At 41.9% G+C, this 19,332-nt stretch overlaps 2 protein-coding genes across 2 annotated transcripts; both read left to right on the top strand.

The window, feature by feature from the left end:
- The first annotated feature begins 1,257 nt into the window (after nucleotides 1–1,257).
- On the top strand, nucleotides 1,258–9,025 carry LOC127614308 (solute carrier family 2, facilitated glucose transporter member 2-like). The gene is made up of 12 exons (XM_052085573.1): nucleotides 1,258–1,598; nucleotides 1,672–1,767; nucleotides 3,154–3,362; nucleotides 4,119–4,243; nucleotides 5,253–5,368; nucleotides 5,435–5,597; nucleotides 5,699–5,805; nucleotides 5,886–5,966; nucleotides 6,283–6,387; nucleotides 7,656–7,757; nucleotides 7,831–8,034; nucleotides 8,245–9,025. The coding sequence occupies exons 1-12, from the start codon at nucleotides 1,584–1,586 to the stop codon at nucleotides 8,449–8,451; spliced, it is 1,530 nt and encodes a 509-aa protein (XP_051941533.1). The 5' UTR covers nucleotides 1,258–1,583; the 3' UTR covers nucleotides 8,452–9,025.
- Nucleotides 9,026–10,147: 1,122 nt separating this feature from the next.
- LOC127614332 (eukaryotic translation initiation factor 5A-1-like) lies at nucleotides 10,148–16,267 on the top strand. The gene is made up of 5 exons (XM_052085606.1): nucleotides 10,148–10,314; nucleotides 11,898–12,066; nucleotides 12,170–12,274; nucleotides 13,239–13,370; nucleotides 13,495–16,267. Exons 1-5 carry the CDS (start codon nucleotides 10,163–10,165, stop codon nucleotides 13,555–13,557), a joined length of 621 nt encoding a protein of 206 aa, XP_051941566.1. The 5' UTR covers nucleotides 10,148–10,162; the 3' UTR covers nucleotides 13,558–16,267.
- The last annotated feature ends 3,065 nt before the right edge of the window (nucleotides 16,268–19,332 follow it).

The raw sequence follows: 19,332 nt of genomic DNA, 5'->3' as shown, positions 1-19,332 counted from the left end.
AAAAGACTAATCGTTCTGTTTGAGGGTTTGTTTTGTTTTGTAAAAGAGACACTGGAAGAGAAATAAATGCAAGAGTAGAGCCATGTTGCTGCTTTGTATCTTTGTGTGTGTGTGTGTGTCTGTGTGAATGTGCACGTGTGTGTGTTTGTCCATTTGGGTCATTACACTAAGGAGTCAAATGTTAGTCCCCCCCCCATCCCGCTGCAGTGTTTTTGCCAATGTTAGACTTTGTTCACCTTGTGAGTGTATCATTAACCAGACTGAGTGATTACGTCAGCTGCTGAGGATTTTTTTTTTTAACTCGATTCAAACGTGCTGCATATGCCCGCCTGCAATCTTACACCACATTCTACATCCTAACACGCTTCTCTGCGCCGATTTGGTTTTGCTGTTTATTACACTGAATTCTGTGTGCGTTAGTGCAAAAAGTTGGAACAGTCACCTGCAGGAATAAGGACGTTATGACAGTCACCGGTGCGGAACAAGAAATTTGTAAAACTTGGCATTCTACATCCTAACACGCTTGTCTGCCCCGATTTGGTTTTGCTGTTTATTACACTGAGTTCTACATCCGTGTGCGTTAGTGCAAAAAGTTGGAACAGTCACCTGCAGGAATAAGGACGTTATGAAAGTCACCCGTGCGGAACAAGAAATTTGTAAAACTTGCATGAGAAAACACGCACTAACCTGCCAGGAAGAAAACTTGGCACAAGTAAGGGGGGACGATTTGGTCAAGTTGCCAGTCGGGAACAAGAACTTTGCCAAGGTCACCTCTCAGGAACAGGAACTTTAGTGAAATCATGTTTCAGGAACAGTAACCTTCCAAGAGTGACCTGGCAAGAACACACACTTTGCTCGATTAATGTGTCGGGAACAAGGGCTTTGCTAACGTTAGCTATCGGGAACAAGCAAGAACTAATAAGAAATATTAATATTTAATTGATAATTAATAAATAATAAGAAATAATCAGGCGTTGCATTTATGTTGACGGGAATTGATTACAAATTTTTCAATTCCAATTCCATCACCGAAGCTTATCGATGTGATTCTGATTCGGTGAGGGAATGAAATGATACAAATGGGTTTGTTTGTGCTTCTTTTGCATGCATCTAATCCAAAATAAATTCAGACCGTAAAACAATGAAGCACCTTACACAACATTCTGCAAAGTCACTTTTTAGAACTTCAGGGAAGCTTTGCAGAAATGCATCCACAATTTCCAAATATTTTTACGATAACAACCTAGCGTGAATCACAAATATTCATTCTTGGATTTAATGTCGTTCCTAAAAATGAAGTCATGTCATTTGTCTCATGAAAACTTTCTGAAGACAACACATGACAATTCTTATAAAAAAAAAGAGTTATTTGCACGTGTTTCATTGCGGTAACCAAATCCACTGAAGTTTTTGTGTTTAAAAAAAAAAAAAAGATAGTGTGTATGGATTACTTTGACGTCTTGGGCTTTTGCTACCTGAACTCGTGCGTGTTGTTTGTCCTTGGTCGCTCACTGGACATTGATCATTAGCTCGCCACCCCCCCCACTGATCTCCGGTGGCTTGACACTCTTGGACTCTTGATCATGGAGCCCGGAAAGGTAAGCCGGCATTCATTTCAGCAAGTATCCACCTTCCAAATGGATTTGTTTTCAGTTTCGATAATTGGCGCAGGAACTGACGGCCACCTTGGCACTGGCGGTTTTCACTGCAGTGTTGGGCTCCCTGCAATACGGCTACAGCCTGGGAGTCATCAACGCCCCGCAACGGGTGAGTTGCGCGCTCCACAATTTTCGCTCTGCTCCTCTCTGAGCTAACCCAAGATATTGGACTGTTTTTCCTTAATGTGGTCCACAATTTTAACTTTCCTCTTCCATTAGCTAACCCATGAAATTTGATGATTTTTTTTTCTTGGTGTGGTCCTCAATTTTAACTTTGCTCTGATGTTAGCTAACCCTTGAAATTCATATTTTTTTTGTCTTAGTGTAGTCCACAATTTTAACATTCCTCTTCTATTAGCTAACACATGATTTTTTTTCTTGGTGTAGTCCACAATTTTAACTTTGCGCTGATGTTAGCTAACCCTTGAAATTCATATTTTTTTTCTTAGTGTAGTCCACAATTTTAACATTCCTCTTCTATTTGCTAACCCATGAAATTTTTTTTTTCTTGGTGTAGTCCACAATTTGAACTTTGACCCATTATTAGCTAACCCATAAAAATAGTACACAATTTTAAATGTCCTCTTTTATTAGCTAACCCATGAAATTTGATTTTTTTTCTTTGATGTGGTCCAAAATTTTAACTTTTCTCTGATGTTAGCTAACCCTTGAAATTCATATTTTTTTTCTTAGTGTAGTCCACAATTTTAACTTTCCTCCTCTATTAGCTAACCCATGAATTTTTTTTTTCTTGGTGTAGTCCACAATTTTAACTTTGCTCTGATGTTAGCTAACCCTTGAAATTCATATTTTTTTTTCTTAGTGTAGTCCACAATTTTAACTTTCCTCTTCTATTAGCTAACCCATGATTTTTTTTTTCTTGGTGTAGTCCACAATTTGAACTTTGACCCATTATTAGCTAACCCATAAAAGTAGTACACAATTTTAAATGTCCTCTTTTATTAGCTAACCCATGAAATTTGATTTTTTTTTCCTTAATGTGGTCCACAATTTTAACTTTGCGCTGATGTTAGCTAACCCTTGAAATTCATATTTTTTTTCTTAGTGTAGTCCACAATTTTAACTTTGACCCGTTATTAGCTAACCCATAAAAATAGTACACAATTTTAAATGTCCTCTTTTATTAGCTAACCCATGAAATTTGATTTTTTTTTCCTTAATGTGGTCCACAATTTTAACTTTGTGCTGATGTTAGCTAACCCTTGAAATTCATATTTTTTTTCTTGGTGTAGTCCACAATTTGAACTTTGACCCATTATTAGCTAACCCATAAAAATAGTACACAATTTTAAATGTCCTCTTTTATTAGCTAACCCTTGAAATTCATATTTTTTTTTCTTAGTGTAGTCCACAATTTTAACATTCCTCTTCTATTAGCTAACCCATGAATTTTTTTTTTCTTTGTGTGGTCCACAAATTTAACTTTCCTCTACTATTAACTGACGTTTTTTTGTTGTTTTTTTTTGCACGCTAGGTGATCGAGGGGCACTATGGGCGCTCGTTGGGCGTTTGGCCCCAGGAAGCCGACCCCATGTCGCGAAACGCCAGCCGCACGGCAGACACTGCGCAGGAACAGGTTCATCCAACTGTGATCATGTACTGGTCCCTGTCGGTAGCCATCTTCTCGGTCGGTGGCGTGCTCTCCTCCTTCCTGGTGGGATTCGTGGGAGACTTCAGAGGCAGGTGATAAATCAACGGAGACGAAAACAAACCACCCCCCCAAAAAAATCTCTTGTCAGGAACGAGGATTTTCACTAGTCCGGAATAAGTGGTGGAGTGTCAGGAACAAGAGCTTTTTATAAATTCACGTGTCAGGAACAAGAACTTTGCTCGAGTGGAACATAAACTTTGGCAAAGTCACTTGCCGCTAGCAAAAAACTTGCTCAAGCCATTTGTCAGGAACAGCAACTTGGCGGAAATAAAACCTTTTCTCAAGAACATGTCCCGAATAACAACTGTGTGAAAGTCGATTGTCAGGATGAAGGACTTTGCTAGGGTGGCAGGAACAAGAACTTCAGGATTTAGGAATAGGAGCTTTGCTAAAAGTGGAAATGGAAAATAAACGTTTGACAAAGTCACGATTTAGGAACAAGAACTTTGTGCAAGTGCCTGGTCAGGAACAAGAACTTTGCATAAATAACTGGTCAGGAACAAGAACTTTATGAAAGTTACTGTGCTAAAAGTGGAACAAAAACGTTGCCAGACTCACCTGCCAAGTCTCTTGTCCGGAACAGGAATTTTGCAAATGTCACCTGATGGGAAGACGGACTGTCTTTAGTTCGTTTTCAGCAGCAACAGCTTGAGTGAAGTCACCTGTCAGGAACAATGACTGTGCATACTTTTAAGAAGAGGGTGTGCGGCGTGGCGTGAGAGCCCCAAATTATAGCTGCCGCCGCCGCTTTGACTGAAATGTCTTCTCTTCTACCAACGCGGTGGCAGGGTGAAAGGAATGTTGGCGATCAATGTGCTGGCCGTGGGTGCCGGACTCCTGATGGGACTGTGCAAGATGTGGAAGCCTCACCTCATGGTCATCGCGGGCCGCGCCATCATGGGCTTCTACTGCGGTGAGCAGGATTTTTTTTTTTCTTTTTTGCAAAACGCTTCGGGCAAAGGAACCATCCCATTACACTGAGACTTTTTTTTTTTTTTTTTTGCGATACAGATGAAAATAATCTTGGGGCTATTTCTGGTCTGCGCAACATGTGTTTTTAGTCGTAACATAACTGCTTTATACTTCTTAGAATATTCATTCATCTTCCGAGCCGCTTGATCCTCACTAGGGTCGCGGGGGGTCTTCGGGCAGTAGGCGGGGGACACCCTGAATCGGTTGCCAGCCAATCGCAGGGCACACAGAAACGAACAACCATTCGCACTCACACTCACACCGAGGGACAATTTAGAGCGTCCAATCAGCCTGCCACGCATATTTTTGGAATGTGGGAGGAAACCGGAGCACCCGGAGAAAACCCACGCAGGCCCGGGGAGAACATGCAAACTCCACACAGGGAGGCCGGAGCTGGAATCGAACCCGGTACCTCTGCACTGTGAAGCCGACGTGCTAACCACTGGACTACCGGGCCGGCCCATGTGTTTTTAATCGTAATATAACTGCTTTATACTTATTATAATATATTTTTTTAAATCTCTTAAATGACTTAAATGAATAAACTTTATTTTCAATGGCATAAAAAAAATCTCATAATTTTCTCATCACATTACAACTATTCTTTTTTTTTCTTTCAGCAGAATCTCAATATTTTTCAGTGCAACTTTTTTTGAAGTTGTAACATAACCACTATATTCTTACATTTTTCTAAAAACCTCATCAATTACAATGTTATTCTCAATGACATCATTTTTTTTCTCATAAAAGTGCAACTTTTTCTGATCCTATCCCAACTTTATTCTCATTGTCCACTCCCCCCCCTCCCTTGTAATATAGCTACTTTATTCTGCTAAAATGATATATTCTTTATCCTCATATGACAACGTTATTTTCCTTCATTCCAGTTAGATCATGACTGACTGACGCTCAACCTGTGTGTGTGTGTGTGTGTGTGTGTGTGTTTTCAGGCTTGACGTCCGGCCTGGTCCCCATGTACGTCGGCGAGATCGCGCCCAAAGCTTACCGAGGGGCCCTGGGGACCTTGCACCAGCTGGCGATTGTCATCGGCATCCTCACCAGCCAGGTAAGGCTCACTCGGGCGCACCCGGCGTCCCGCCTCGGCGTCAACGCGTCGCCCGCCACCCGGCAGGTGATCGGCTTGGACTTCATCCTGGGGAACGACGCCATGTGGCCCCTGCTCCTGGCGCTGTCGGGGGCCCCCGCCGTCCTGCAGTCCCTCCTGCTGCCGCTGTGCCCCGAAAGCCCGCGCTACCTCTACATCCTTCTGGGAAAGGAACGCGAGGCTGAGGAAAGTACGCGAAGAACACAGAGCGAGTGTCCGCGGGCGCTTTACTTTGCTTTGAAAAAAATAAAATAAAATCTGCCTCGGCTGAAAGAAGTGTATATGTGGCAGGCCTGTACCGACTGAAGGGGGCGTACGACGCGTCCGCCGATCTGGACGAGATGAGGCGGGAGAAGGAGGAGGCAGACAAGGTGGCTCGGGTCTCCATCGCGTCTCTGGTCGGTTTCCCGCGCTGGAATTTTTACACGGGCACTTTTTCCGCATAGCTCGACACGGCTCTCGTGCGTTCTGTCCTAAGATCTGCTCGTCGGCGTACAGGCGGCCGCTGTTCGTGGCCCTCGGGATGCATTTGTCGCAGCAGCTGTCGGGCATCAATGCGGTGAGTCGCAGGGAATGGCGTCAAATGTGCTTTTTCTTGAGTTTTTGACCGTTTTTGTTGACATGTTTCGAGCTTGCTGTGAGTTGTGCTCTGAGTGTTTTGTTTTTTGTCATTTTAAGCAACCTAAATAAACGTCTTATTCCAGCAGGTTTTTGGAAAAAAAAACACTTCCTTTTTCTCATTTTGAAATTTGCACAAAACTTTCTGCCTTTTGCTTTTTGTCAAGCTGAAGCCAGATCACTTGTCGTGAACGTGAAACTTATTTTTTTTACTCTGGTGTCACATCACTAAGTGTCCTCTTTTCTGTCGTCCAAAGATCTTTTACTACTCCACGGCAATCTTCTCCCAGGCCGGCGTCAGTCAGCCCGTCTATGCCACCATCGGCGTCGGCGCCATCAACACCATCTTCACTCTGGTGTCTGTGAGTCGCTTTTGTTATCACCCCCCACACCCCCGCCCCCACCTCCTGCATCCCACCGTGACAATGTGAAGAGCAAAGGCTAACACAAAACTTCTCAATACTGCCCCAAATAATAATAAAAACACAAATTGAAGCAAACACTACTCAAAAACGAATGGATAGTCATTTAGTCACTTTGCAATAAAACCAAAAAAAAGACTCGAAACCAAACCAAATTACTTCGACACAAAGACTAGTCGATAATATCAGCGCAAAAACTAGTCGATACACAAATACAACTCGACAAGAGAAGTATTATTCAAGAATACTCTAACGCAAAAAAAATACTCAATAAATCAAATACTACTTGAAAACGAATGGATAGTCATTTAGACTTTGCAATAACACCAAAAAAAAGACTCGAAACCAAACCAAATTACTTCTCGACACAAAGACTAGTCGATAATATCAGCGCAAAAACTAGTCGATACACAAATACAACTCGACAAGAAGTATTATTCAAGAATACTCTAACGCAAAAAAAAATACTCAATAAATCAAATACTACTTGAAAACGAATGGATAGTCATTTAGACTTTGCAATAACACCAAAAAAAATGACTCGAAACCAAACCAAATTACTTCTCGAAACAAAGACTTGTCGATAATATCAGCGCAAAAACTAGTCGATACACAAATACAAATACAAATTATTCAAGAATACTCTAACGCAAAAAAAATATTCAATAAAGCAAATACTACTCGAAAATGAATGGATAATCATTTAGACTTTGCAATAACACCAAAAAAATGACTCGAAACCAAACCAAATTACTTCGACACAAAGACTTGTCGATAATATCAGCGCAAAAACTAGTCGATACACAAATACAAATTATTCAAGAATACTCTAACGCAAAAAAAAATACTCAATAAAGCAAATACTACTCGAAAACGAATGGATAGTCATTTAGACTTTGCAATAACACCAAAAAATAACTCGAAACCAAATTACTCGATATCAACCACAATACTTCTCCACACAAAGACTAGTCGATACAACTCAATAACAGTATTTTCCCAAGAATACTCGTACACAAAAACGACTCTGAAGTAATGCAAAAAAATATATAAATCATAATCATAAAAACTACCCTCGCAAGCACTAGCTAAAACTCTCACGCGAGGAGCAAAATTTTTCAATAAATGTGCCGACATTTTATCGCGGGAAGTTGTGTGAAGAAATATGTGGACATAATGCCAGAATGAAAGCTACCTGCGTCCTCCAGGTGGCGCTGGTGGACCGGGCCGGCCGGCGCACACTGACGTTAGCCGGCCTGAGCGGCATGTGCTGCTGCGCCGTCGCCATGACGGTCGGCCTCAAGTTGCAGGTTTGTCCCGGTCTGTCCTCGGGAACGCGCTGGGAAAGAATAGGACGAGGATTGCCGTCTTCTCCCCTTGTAGAGCTCGTACGCCTGGATGAGCTACGTTAGCATGTCGGCCATCTTCCTTTTTGTGGCCTTCTTTGAGATCGGGCCCGGTCCCATCCCGTGGTTCATCGTGGCTGAGTTGTTCAGCCAGGGCCCCCGACCGGCGGCCATCGCCCTCGCCGGCTGCTGCAACTGGACTAGCAACTTCGTCGTGGGCATGACTTTTTCCTACATACAGGTAAGAAAGATTATTATTCTTACCGCGTTGTATCACGTCTCCATGTTGTTTCCCCTCCGCCCCAAAAGTAGCCTACCGTATATCATGTAGATGATGTATTTATTTATTATTATTATTATTTTGCTTATACTTTCTAGCGCAAATATGGCGAGAGTATATTTTAAAAAGGGTATTTCTGGTATGTAACCGTGTCACGTTTTGACACCTCAGAACTGGCTGGGCGCGTACGTCTTCGTCTTGTTCGCCGGGCTGCTTTTTGGCTTCACCGCATTCACGTACCTGCGAGTGCCAGAGACCAAGGGCAAGAGCTTCGAAGAGATCGGCGAGCTTTTCCGAAAGGGCGCCAAAAAGGCGCCGGCCAACGGCAAGAGCGACGACGTGGAATTGCAGCGGCTCAAAACTGCGACGCACGCTTGAGGGGGGGGGGGGCCGCCACCCCAGTCAGTCATTCGGTGAGTCGCGCCTCGGCGCAATCGAGTGATGATAAAGGTGAAGGTTTGTTTCCATTGCTCGGTCACATCCAACAATACGGTAGTTTTGCAGCGGCTGCTGTCACAAAAGCGCTCCCTCCGGCGCCCCCTGGTGGTTAACATTTGATTCTTTGAGAGGAGAGCCTCTCAAAAATCGACCTCGGGCTTGTCAGTATTATTGTCTTCGGTTTTAAACGGAATCGGCATGAAGCGCAAATGTCAAAGGAAAATTTGTCGACATTTGTTATTGTCTCAGCGTGACTTGTTCTAATAATGCGACTTTTGCTTTTAATTCACTTTATTCTTGTGTCAATGCAACTCTTGTATGTCATAAAAATCAGAGTTTTATTCGGACGCTGATTTGACTTTGCTGTTGTGTGACGGCTTTTTTTTCCTGGCAATTGTTTTTTTTTTTTCCTCTCATAGCAGTCTGGCTTTTATTCATGACACATTCTCATTCTGGTACTTGTACTAAATGTTGTAATGTTATGATTTTTCTTGTCACATTATTTTGTGTGTGTGTGTGTCAAGGTTTTATGCCTTTATCTTTGTAGTTGGTAATATTTTGACTAAATTGGCATGTGATTTTCAAAAGGCTAGTCTTGTCCATTTTTTTCTGAAATTGTGACTTTATTCTTATATTAGTACAGTTTGGGGAAATCTTTTCTTCCTTACGCTCATCGTATAAATATTCTTGACCAAATATATCATCATGCATGCATGCTTGAAGGATCCTGCAAGGGATATTTACACTCTCTGCGTTGACTTCAGTATTACCTTTTTTTTTTTGTTTTTTGGGTGAGTGTTTTACTGTAATTATACTAAACGGATTATTTTTTTAATTTACTGCAGTTAATTGTGACCCCACTACCTCATTGTGATATTATTTTGGCCACAATCACATCTCTTTCTTTGTCGTCTTGTGTTGTTTAATGCACACAAACTAATGTTTTAGCAATGTTTTAATGAGATGAAGGAATACAAATGAAAAAGAAATTGAATAAAGACATGGACAAAATATATGTGCAAAATTCATGCTCGTAATACATTAAATTTTTCAAAGCATGTATAAAAGTTCCATGAACCTAACCGACCAAAATGACCAAAATGGCTCATTGGTAAAAATTGTAATTTAAGGGAAGCACAAAACTGTTGAACAGCAAACTAACTAATTTTGTGCCTTTTTTTATTCATAAAAATCAACAACAACAAAAACTTTCTGATTGAGATCTGATGTTTGACCTGTGTATCATTCCAAAGCCAAATTTTTTTTTAGCCCTACTCCAGAGTTTGCGCAACTAAGCCATGCTTTCTATCTAGTGGTGGATATTACAAATACAAATACAAAACTGCAGGCTACTACTTGCATTTCGATACCCATATTTTTGGGAGGTTGGAGAAAAAAAAATCCAAACAATTTTTAAAATGTTTTTTTTTTCAATTTGGGGGGAGATTTATCCGCTATAGAGCTAATGTCCGTGTTTTATGTTATGTGTTGGGTTTATTATTTGACTTTATGTTAACTGTTTTGTTAAGCGCTTTGTTACAGCTGCCGCTATATAAATCAGCATGTATTGTATTGTATTGTATAGAAACGCAACTAATATTAAACGAGTCTTAAGGATGGAATCACCATACATTTTGTCACCTGCCCAAATATGGTCACGAGGTCTCCAGAAAGCGGTGAGATGTTGGCTCCGCCCCTTCCACGCAGATCACGTGAGCGGTTACCTGCACTTCCGCCATACAAAAGTTTGGCGCAGCTCATCCGCGCTCCCTTTTTGTTTTTTGGCGTCTGCAGGTCATCAAGGTAAGGTCACGTCGTGTCTGGAGCGGCTCCGAAAGCGAACGTAATCGCCTTTATCTGCCAATTTAAAATCAGATAGCGATACCGCGACGTGTTAATGAGTAACTCGGCTAAGTAGAGGCTCCATTTTGGGAAACCTGCCTGTGGCTAATGTTTAGCAACTTGTGTCAGGTCTGTCGGGTGTGGGCCACCTTAACAAGGCAGTGAATGTTCGTTCTATTTTTCAGTTTTTTTGATGCCTAGCTCACCATTCAAACCTAGGTTTTATTATAATCATAATCATTCCTCAATCATTCCGTGGTATGATGAGAAAACAAAGTACCCTTTATAAGACCCAAAATGACGGCTATTAACGCATACTTTCTTGACGATGAAGACATCGACGGTGGTGTCAGGTTACACACATCGGCATAAATTTAAAGAAAAAAACAATAATGAAACTTATTTTTGATACATCAAAGCAAGTATGGGCAATTTAATGTGACTGGACACACATTTTGTCTCTTTCGTTGAAAAAACGACACCACTGCGTCAAGTCGGTATGGGGCTTTTACCATAAAACACGATGTTATTCAATGGAAAGTATCTTAATTTCAATACATTGCCACGTAATGATCGCAATTGAATACTTTTCCATTTCGGTGTAGCCCAATTAAAGTGGGGCATACGCGGAACACTTTTTTGTAAATAGCCATTTTCCTTGAACTTTTTTTCGTGTTAAAAGGTAATTATCGCACGTCACAACACCGCCAAAGCCTGCATAAAAGACATGAAAGCCTTTTGAATGGACATAAAAGAGGAGCGTCGTTCCTGATGGAGCAGGTGACGTCATGCAATGGACGTGGCAGCCATTTTGACAGCTAGCATTAGCCCGCCCCTTCAAACGTACTCCACATATTGCCAAAGTACGTTTTGAAACAAAAAAGGTTATAGACAAGCCCCAAGATATTGTCCTCAAATATCAAAAGAAAAGAAAAATGGAACAAATATAATTTAAAAAAGACTTTTTCATTGCACACAATGTCGGGGAAAATTGTCCACTCTACACAAAGGAGGCAGTAGTTCTGGATTGCTTTGGTCTCCATCTTCTTTGGTCTACTTTTTCCCGATACTAGTCTCTTATTTTCTCATAAATCCCCTTACCTGTCCAGCAGTCTGATTATTCACTATGTGACTACAGTCTTGCTTCTGTTCACAACGGCTGCGCACTCAACGTGGCCTCCTTACTATTTATACAATTTTTTTTATCCATTACATTTTTTTCATTTAGATTCATTTTACTTTATGTGCACGAAGAAGTATGTTTATTTTCAAATATTATTTTAATATTTTTGGGTCTGTGGAGTGGATTGTAGATGCTAATATTGCTTTGCTTTTCACATGTTTGAGTTTTTCTGTCTTTGGAATGGATTCCTCCCAGAAACCGAGCTACCAACTGCATATACAGAAACTGTGGGATTCGTTCCTGTGTTTTCAAAAGGGTCAAATGTTTCTTTCAAATCATGACGGAAGTTAGGTTGCCTCATGCTTCTGGTTTTGATTTGACATGTCTTGAAAAGATCACCCATTGTATTCTCGCAACGCAGGATAAGCATGGCAGATGAAAATTTTCATTCTGGGGAATCTGGGGCGTCCGCCACATACCCCATGCAGGCCTCAGCCCTGAGGAAGAACGGCCATGTCATGCTTAAAGGGCGCCCATGTAAGATTGTAGACATGTCTACCTCCAAGACTGGCAAGCACGGGCATGCCAAGGTAAAGCAACAAATTCAAACGTGATCCGTACCAGACTCGTGTCATGAGTGACTCCGTTCACAACAATTCAGTCGCAAAAGATGATTTTTTTTTTTTTTTTAAGGTGCACCTCGTTGGACTTGACATTTTCACTGGCAAGAAGTATGAAGATATTTGCCCATCAACTCATAACATGAACGTCCCACATGTGAAGAGGACAGACTACCAGGTGAGATCTTGTACTGAGCCGGTATTAAAAACTATCAACTTCAGAACAGCTACTGGTGGTTTTGTCTTGAAGGGGTGCCCCAAACCAAGACATTTATTTATTCAGAAATACGTTGCGAGTGCCGGCATGTATCAAAAGTATTCTAACATGGCTGAACTAAGAATTAGTGAATAATTCATTCATCTGAGGCGGCGATCATGTCGAGAAATATCCCCCCCTGCTGGCGACCGACAAACGTCGCAACTCCACTTGCCAACATTGGGCGTGTCCCACGTGACCAAACCCAGAAAACTGGTTTGCGGTCTCCGTGCACGCTGCTGGTTGACAACGTGACTGAACCTCAACCCAACAATGTTCAGTTCATACAAAAATAGCGCAAAGGGAATATTATTCAAGCAAATGTGTCAATTTATGTGTAATAGAGAATTTTCAAGAACTCTGAATTGCTTAATCCATGTTTTATATACAGTATTGGTCGCTTGACAAGATTTTTTTTTTCCTGAATGTTATTTCCAATTTGGTGAATGATTTAGTTCCGGTTTTGCCTTGTTTGAACGTGGCGCACTTGCCCTGTTCTTAACAGAGTGTGCTACGCCCGTGAAAGAACGCAATGTTCAGGTTTGGAAACCTACAGAACAGGTTCCTGTTTGGCCAACGAGCCTGACTGACGAGTTCAATGAATAAAGCTCTAGTCACAACTTTCTTCTACTCTTTATATTAATATAAGTGTGTACTCCATACATGCACGGCACCACGTTGCCCCAAGGAGGCCAAGGTGTGTACTGCAGAAACAGCCTGTATTTTTATTTTTTTGATATTGCATATGTATTATGGTGTTGCTTTGTTCCTCATTTTCTCGTTGTTTGTGATTGCAATATCGATCAAAATAGTTGTGAAGACCCCCCCCCCTTAATTTAAATGATTTTAAATCATTTTGTGTGAACATGTGCATTGATTCGTTTAGGTCATAGGTAACAATGATGGTTTTTTGAGCCTGATGGACGACGCTGCAGTTACCAGAGAGGACCTGAAATTGCCGGAAGGCGATTTGGGCAAAGAAATTGAGAAGAGAAATGCAGCCGATGAGAGTTTTCATGTAAGTTTTGCATGTCGTTGCAGAAATGACACAAAATACTGGCCAGCAACATTGCTTGATGCTGAGAGAGCATGAACCAAAATATGAAGAGTTACTTGTTTTTTCTCTCTCTCTCTCTCTCGAGGTCACCGTGTTGAAGGCTATGGGTGAGGAGTCGGTAGTCGGCGTGAAGGCGCAGGTCAATTAAGCTGAGCTCCCCTTTTTGCTGCTACGCTGCCTGCCTCCATTGCACATTTTGGCGAAGAGCGTCACTGTTGCGTCACCTCTCAAGTGGAGCCGGATTGGGGCAGGTTCCGTTTTTTTTTTTTTTTTTTTTTAAACCCCGCTACTTGCTCTCCAGTGACTGGCAGTCGATGAAGTTTGCATAAGATTTCACCCAAAGCATGGGGGGGTTATTATTACGTATCTGGATGATTCCTAGACCAAAAAAAAAAGTCATAGATATTTATGGGCTGTTCATGCACAAGTAAGTGAACAATTCCAAATTTAAATTAGTCGATTAATGTCAGGCTAGACTGGCAGTTAAAAAAAACATTGAAAGGTTTTTCCCCACCTCCTTAAAAAATAATTTAGAAGTTTGACACTGTTACAAACGTTGTCATTTAACATGCATTCATTTGTTAAAGCTGCAGAGTTATGAAACGTTAGCCGCTCTCTTAGTGGCAGAATTTTTCATGTACATTTGGCTGCTTTTTACGAAGACAAAAATGGGACCAGTCATTGTTATCTTAGTTTCTCATTTTGAAAGGTTTTGGGAGCACAGTCAACAAAGTGTGCGGGTATTTTGTAGTCGTCGTTTTAAGTAGTGGGTGGAGGGAGAGTGCTACTACGTCTTGTACATAGAAAACCTTTGGGGGCGGGTGGTCCTTTTTGGCTGCGTTTTTAACCGTTGTGGTGGTGTGTTGCATAGTTACTGGACCTTGGCTGAATGTTTATGTTTCCGTGCCGAAACCAACTGGGAGAACGTGTTCAATCTTTTCTTGACCAACTGCGAATCTTCTTAACCCCTCCTCTTAACGATGTGTGTATAAAATAGACTGTATTTAAAGTAAAAATGAAAAAAAAAAGTCACTATGAAACTTCTGTTCACTTTGATAAGTGTAATCAACAATGTATTGGTTCCTTTCGCACATTAGCAAAATGATTTAAGATGTTTAGATTTAGATTTAGATTTTTTTTTTTTCATTTTTAATTTCTCCACTTGTTTTGGGAGTGCTGTTCCAGAGAATCAACTGAACAGAACACGAGGGTGACAGTCTAGCCTTCATTGGATTTTTATTTTTTATTTTTGCAAGGACAAGGCATTTCAGATTGCGTCCATAGCACAGCAACATCTTTGAAGCGTTCTTAGCCGTCATCGCATGCTAGAAACAAAATGGGCAATAATGTCGATTAAAGCATCAGGTTGCAACAACTAAAGCATACAACTGACCAGCAACGTGGTTCAGGTCGCATCCCCATCAACTCGTTACATCGTAATGATTCCAAAGGAAAATGCTGGAATTGAACAAACTACGCTTTTAAGACAAAGTCCCTGTGAAGTAAAAATGAATCTTCTGAATTGGATATGTTACAGGAGAGGCATTGCTAACAACCCTGACAATTTTTAATTAATAAAAAAAACATTTGGCCAGTAGTGTTTTTTTTTTTCATTTAAAAAAAATCCCAAAACCCGATATGCTATTTAGAATAATTTTTTTTTTAAATGAGCATAAAAAAAATGCATTGAGGCGCACAAAGCTATCACTGAATCAAATTTCCTATTGGCCAAGATTTAACCCAACCAATTTTACATGCCTAATTTTCTTATCTTAATGTTTGGGGTCTGTCACAAATACAATAAAAAATCTTCATAAAATTAGAAAAAAAATTCCTTGTACATAAAAGTCCTTATACACGCCCCCAAAAAAATCCAAAACAAGGCCAACTGAAATCTCGACAATGGAGTACTTGGTTCCATGCACATTTTGAGTACCTCAAACGTGTCCGTCAATTTAGAATAACATTTCAGTTATGACTTTTTTGAATTGAGGTCTTTCATCGAGTCAGAAAAGGTCCAAAATAAATCCTTGTTCATTCAGCGAGCTCTCGCATCAGCCCAGAACAAGATAACACGCACTTCCAACCGGATGATATCTCATTCAAATGACGCCTTTGTTTGGATGTGCCGTGATAGTTTTCCCAGCATCACCTGACGGGCCTCGAAGGCTCAAGGGTTTGGGGGGGGGGGGGGGGGCAGCAGACGCTGATGGAATGCACTGCCTTCAGGTCCTGCTCCTCCAGTTACGGCAACCTGATCTCTGCTAGCCTCTGGGCCTCAACCGTGGCCAATTCAAAGCGAGAACAGTTTTTATGCAAATTAGGCAGCGAGTTCTACCAGCGATTCCTCAAAACCTTTCGTCCATTGAATCCTGCGTGAAAACACGCGTTAGGTCTTCGCGCCCTCGAGTTTATTTCAACAGTTAATGCGCACGGGGGGGGGGGGGAGAGTTTACATTCAGTCATGAGCATTCATTTTAGAGGAGACCGTTTTCTCAGGGCTTTGTGCTCATTTGTCAGGCTGCAGTCATATACTATTTTTTTTTTCAAAGGCAATTCTTTGATTGGTGGATATTGTACTTGTATCAATCATAGGATTCCATAGCATTGATTTTTTTCCTTTCAGTGCTTGTGCTTGTTTTTGTTTTTTTTTAAACTCTGACTGTACTTTTACTGAGATTTACCAAATACTCCCAACATTGTTTGTTATATCTGCATGCAGTGTACATCTGTTGTTCTATTCTCAACTGTGTAATTGGTCAAAATGGTTTTTCTCTGGAAATGTGACTGAGTGTTTTAAAAAGAAAGTCTAAACTGTCATTGATAGTGGGAAAAATAAAGCTTAATAATTACAATTACTTTAAAATACATCTTTTTTTTTGGTCAAAGTACCTGACGTGAACTTTACGCTTGGTTTTTTTAAAAAAAAGGTGCATTTATGCCGCTGTGCGCTAGGTGGCAGCAAAATGAAAGCTTTTCGCGCTCCCAGCAATGACGTCATTTTAGACCTTGAGCACAAATGCAGCGAAAGCGTAGATTTCTCCCTCTCGGATACGACTAAAAACACAAGACTTCAAGCTTCTGAGCCCATCATTGAGCCTTTTCATGACTGTTTATGTGGAGAACTCTCGAGTGTTTCGTTTCCGCGGAGATCTGGAGCACCGGAAGTGTTCAACGCAATGAGGGTCCCTTGATGGGCTTTTTTTTTTTTCCAAATACAAGCCAGTTTTTATTTCTTGGAGAGTTGGTTCACAATCATTTGGGGAGGGGAGTGGGACATGTTGAAACTTTTCTGAGGATTCGTCCGTCAGTCAAATGTGCGGGGGGTCGCGGGTGTGTGTGTGTTATGTAACCGTTTGACTGGAAGCTCGACGATGCTTCATTTTGCACGAGTTGACGGCAGTTTTGTAACTTTTCCTACTTGTACGTGCGGAATCTCAAAAGTCTGAGAAAATCTCAAAACTAATGTGCTTCCCAGTTGATGACCACTTTGGTATTGCTTGAAAGTGTCACTTTTCGTTTTTTTTTCGGAAGCGAATGACGTCACCAATGGTTTTTTTTTCCACATGGACGTAATTACACGTACAAAAAGTCACAAATACTACCGTCATAAAATATCGACTTTTTTGTTCAGAGAACGACTTTTATTTTTCTCGAAATCTCATTTTATTCGCTTTGTCTTACAAATTAGTTCGAGCCCTTGCATCAAGTATACATCTGTTCCAAATATGCGATAAAAACAAAAACAACTCGGGGAGAGTTGAGAAAATAGCTTGAACCCTTGCTGTCACCGTCTTCCCAAGAGGCGTCCAGTCAGCTCTCCTCCCACGCTTTCCAGCATCGGACCGCATGACCGTCGCACAAATGGATACACTCATCTCCTGGAAATTGTTTTTATTTTTTTTTAACGTCTTATCAAAACGTTGTTTCACACTGTCAAGGACGCGCTGTCCGGCGACAAGGTTGCATTGTTGCAAAGGAGGCATGACATCAGATGTGTTATCAACACATGGACAATGCTAAATTGGCGTTTTGTGTGTGTGTGTGTGTGTGGGAGGGGGGGGGGGTCGTTTAGTCGTTGATGTATGATGTCATGATTGGATGAAAATTGTTCAGATTAGTTATGAAAAAGGGCATCTTGGGCCCAGTTGATTGCTGTTTTTTTTTTTTCCCAGATTCTTAAACTTGTATGATGGTTGAGCGCGTCGCTAACTAATTGTGCACTTTCTAGCATTAGCACGCGGGCTCATGTCGACGCGGCTGCACGTTCGTTTCCAAATGGCTTTGAACACCCTTGAAACGGTGGCTGTTTTTTTTTGGGTGTGTGTGTGCGTGTGTGTGTGGACGTAATGCAGCGCACATGTTGGTCAAATGTGTTTGTGGTTGCAGGAGGACTGGGAGTGTCTATGAAAACAGCGAGGGCCAGGATCCGCTCAGGGGGCGGTGGTGGGATTGGCTCGATTCGCTGCGGGGGGGGGTGCGCGTGACCCCGACGCCGACTTCCAGCAAGACGATGCTCATGTTAGCCCATTTCAGACTCATCGAAAGCCCATTTGGATGAGATTCACCTTGATGGCCTTCTGCCAATGCCCCGCCCCCTTTCTGCTTTTCAAACCTCAAGTGTTCACATCTAGGAAGCACCTGTTACGCTACGAGGTCAATTTGTCTCCACACAAAGCTTGAAGTGAGCTTTCCTAAAGCACACGCGTCATCTGCAACGCTGACGTTTGAAGATGGGATGTTTTTATTTTTATTTTTTTTTCTGCTTAACATACGAGAGATTCACTTGCACGGACATCTGGTTGAATTTGTCCAACAAGCAGGAAGTCCTTTGACCTTCCGTTCCAATTGAAAACATGTTTTTCACTACCGTGTGTGTCCAAGAGGGAGAGTGTGTGCGGCATGCGGAATACACACACACACACACACACACCCACAAGAACACAACGGTGGTCTTGCTTATCTTGGCCCCGTCGTCTGTGATCCCGCCCTTCATCCTTCTGTCCCGGTTGGACGGCTCTTCTATCGAAGGTCAAAGGTCAAGAGGCACATCGCCTCGGTGCGCTTGTTTATTCTCCGCACTCACGCCGAGTTGCCATTTTAAGAGGCTTTGCCCCCCCCAAAAAATGACGCCCCGATAGCCGAGGGCGAGACAATCTGTTGAGGGGGGGGGGGCGAGCGTGGCTTGCTTAACCGGCTTCCCGCGGAGCCGATTGCTTGTTTGCCCCGTCGGCCGGTGAGATTTGTTCGCTCAAATGCAGCCGCGGGTTTCCTCTGCGGGAGGAATGTCCCCCCCCCCCCACCCACACACGAACCGTTGACGGTTCGTTTGAAGTGCGTTAAAGACGGACTAAATGGTGTTCACTAGGTGTGTGACCCGGCCGATTAATTTGGAGGGGTTTTGAATGACATGCGGAATGAATTTTTTTTTTTAGATTGGCATTTGATGACTCAAATGTTGTTCTGTACATTGATGCAAAAAAAAAAAAACGGACATATGTACATCATATATTTTGCCCTCAGTAGCGCTAACGAAAAATTGTGCCTCTTCTCCATAGCCCGTGTCAGGCCTCAGGTGAAGATTTTTTCCATCCTCGGACTCAGTTTGGCTCCGTACGTGCGGCAAAGTGACCACAATCCTGGTAAGAAATGCGCCGTTCAATTATTAATCGTGCCGACCGACTGAGCGTTATTAACTAATTACTAAGACGAGCGAAGGCCACACTTTGAGCACGTCTTTTATCGAATTTTTCCACCTTCGTCTTGATTAAACAAACCTCATCAAGTCTGCACCATCTGTTGTTGCCCCCCCCCCAAAAAGTCAATTCATTGCACTATTTTTCTTACTTTGAAAGGGCACAAAATGATCACACCAACCAAGACATTTTTCTTTTTGTAAGTCAAAAATGTATGTGCAGGAAAT

The sequence above is a fragment of the Hippocampus zosterae genome, chromosome 14 (assembly GCF_025434085.1).
Source record: "Hippocampus zosterae strain Florida chromosome 14, ASM2543408v3, whole genome shotgun sequence".
NCBI lineage: Eukaryota > Metazoa > Chordata > Actinopteri > Syngnathiformes > Syngnathidae > Hippocampus > Hippocampus zosterae.
This window is presented reverse-complemented; position numbering and strand designations above follow the sequence as displayed.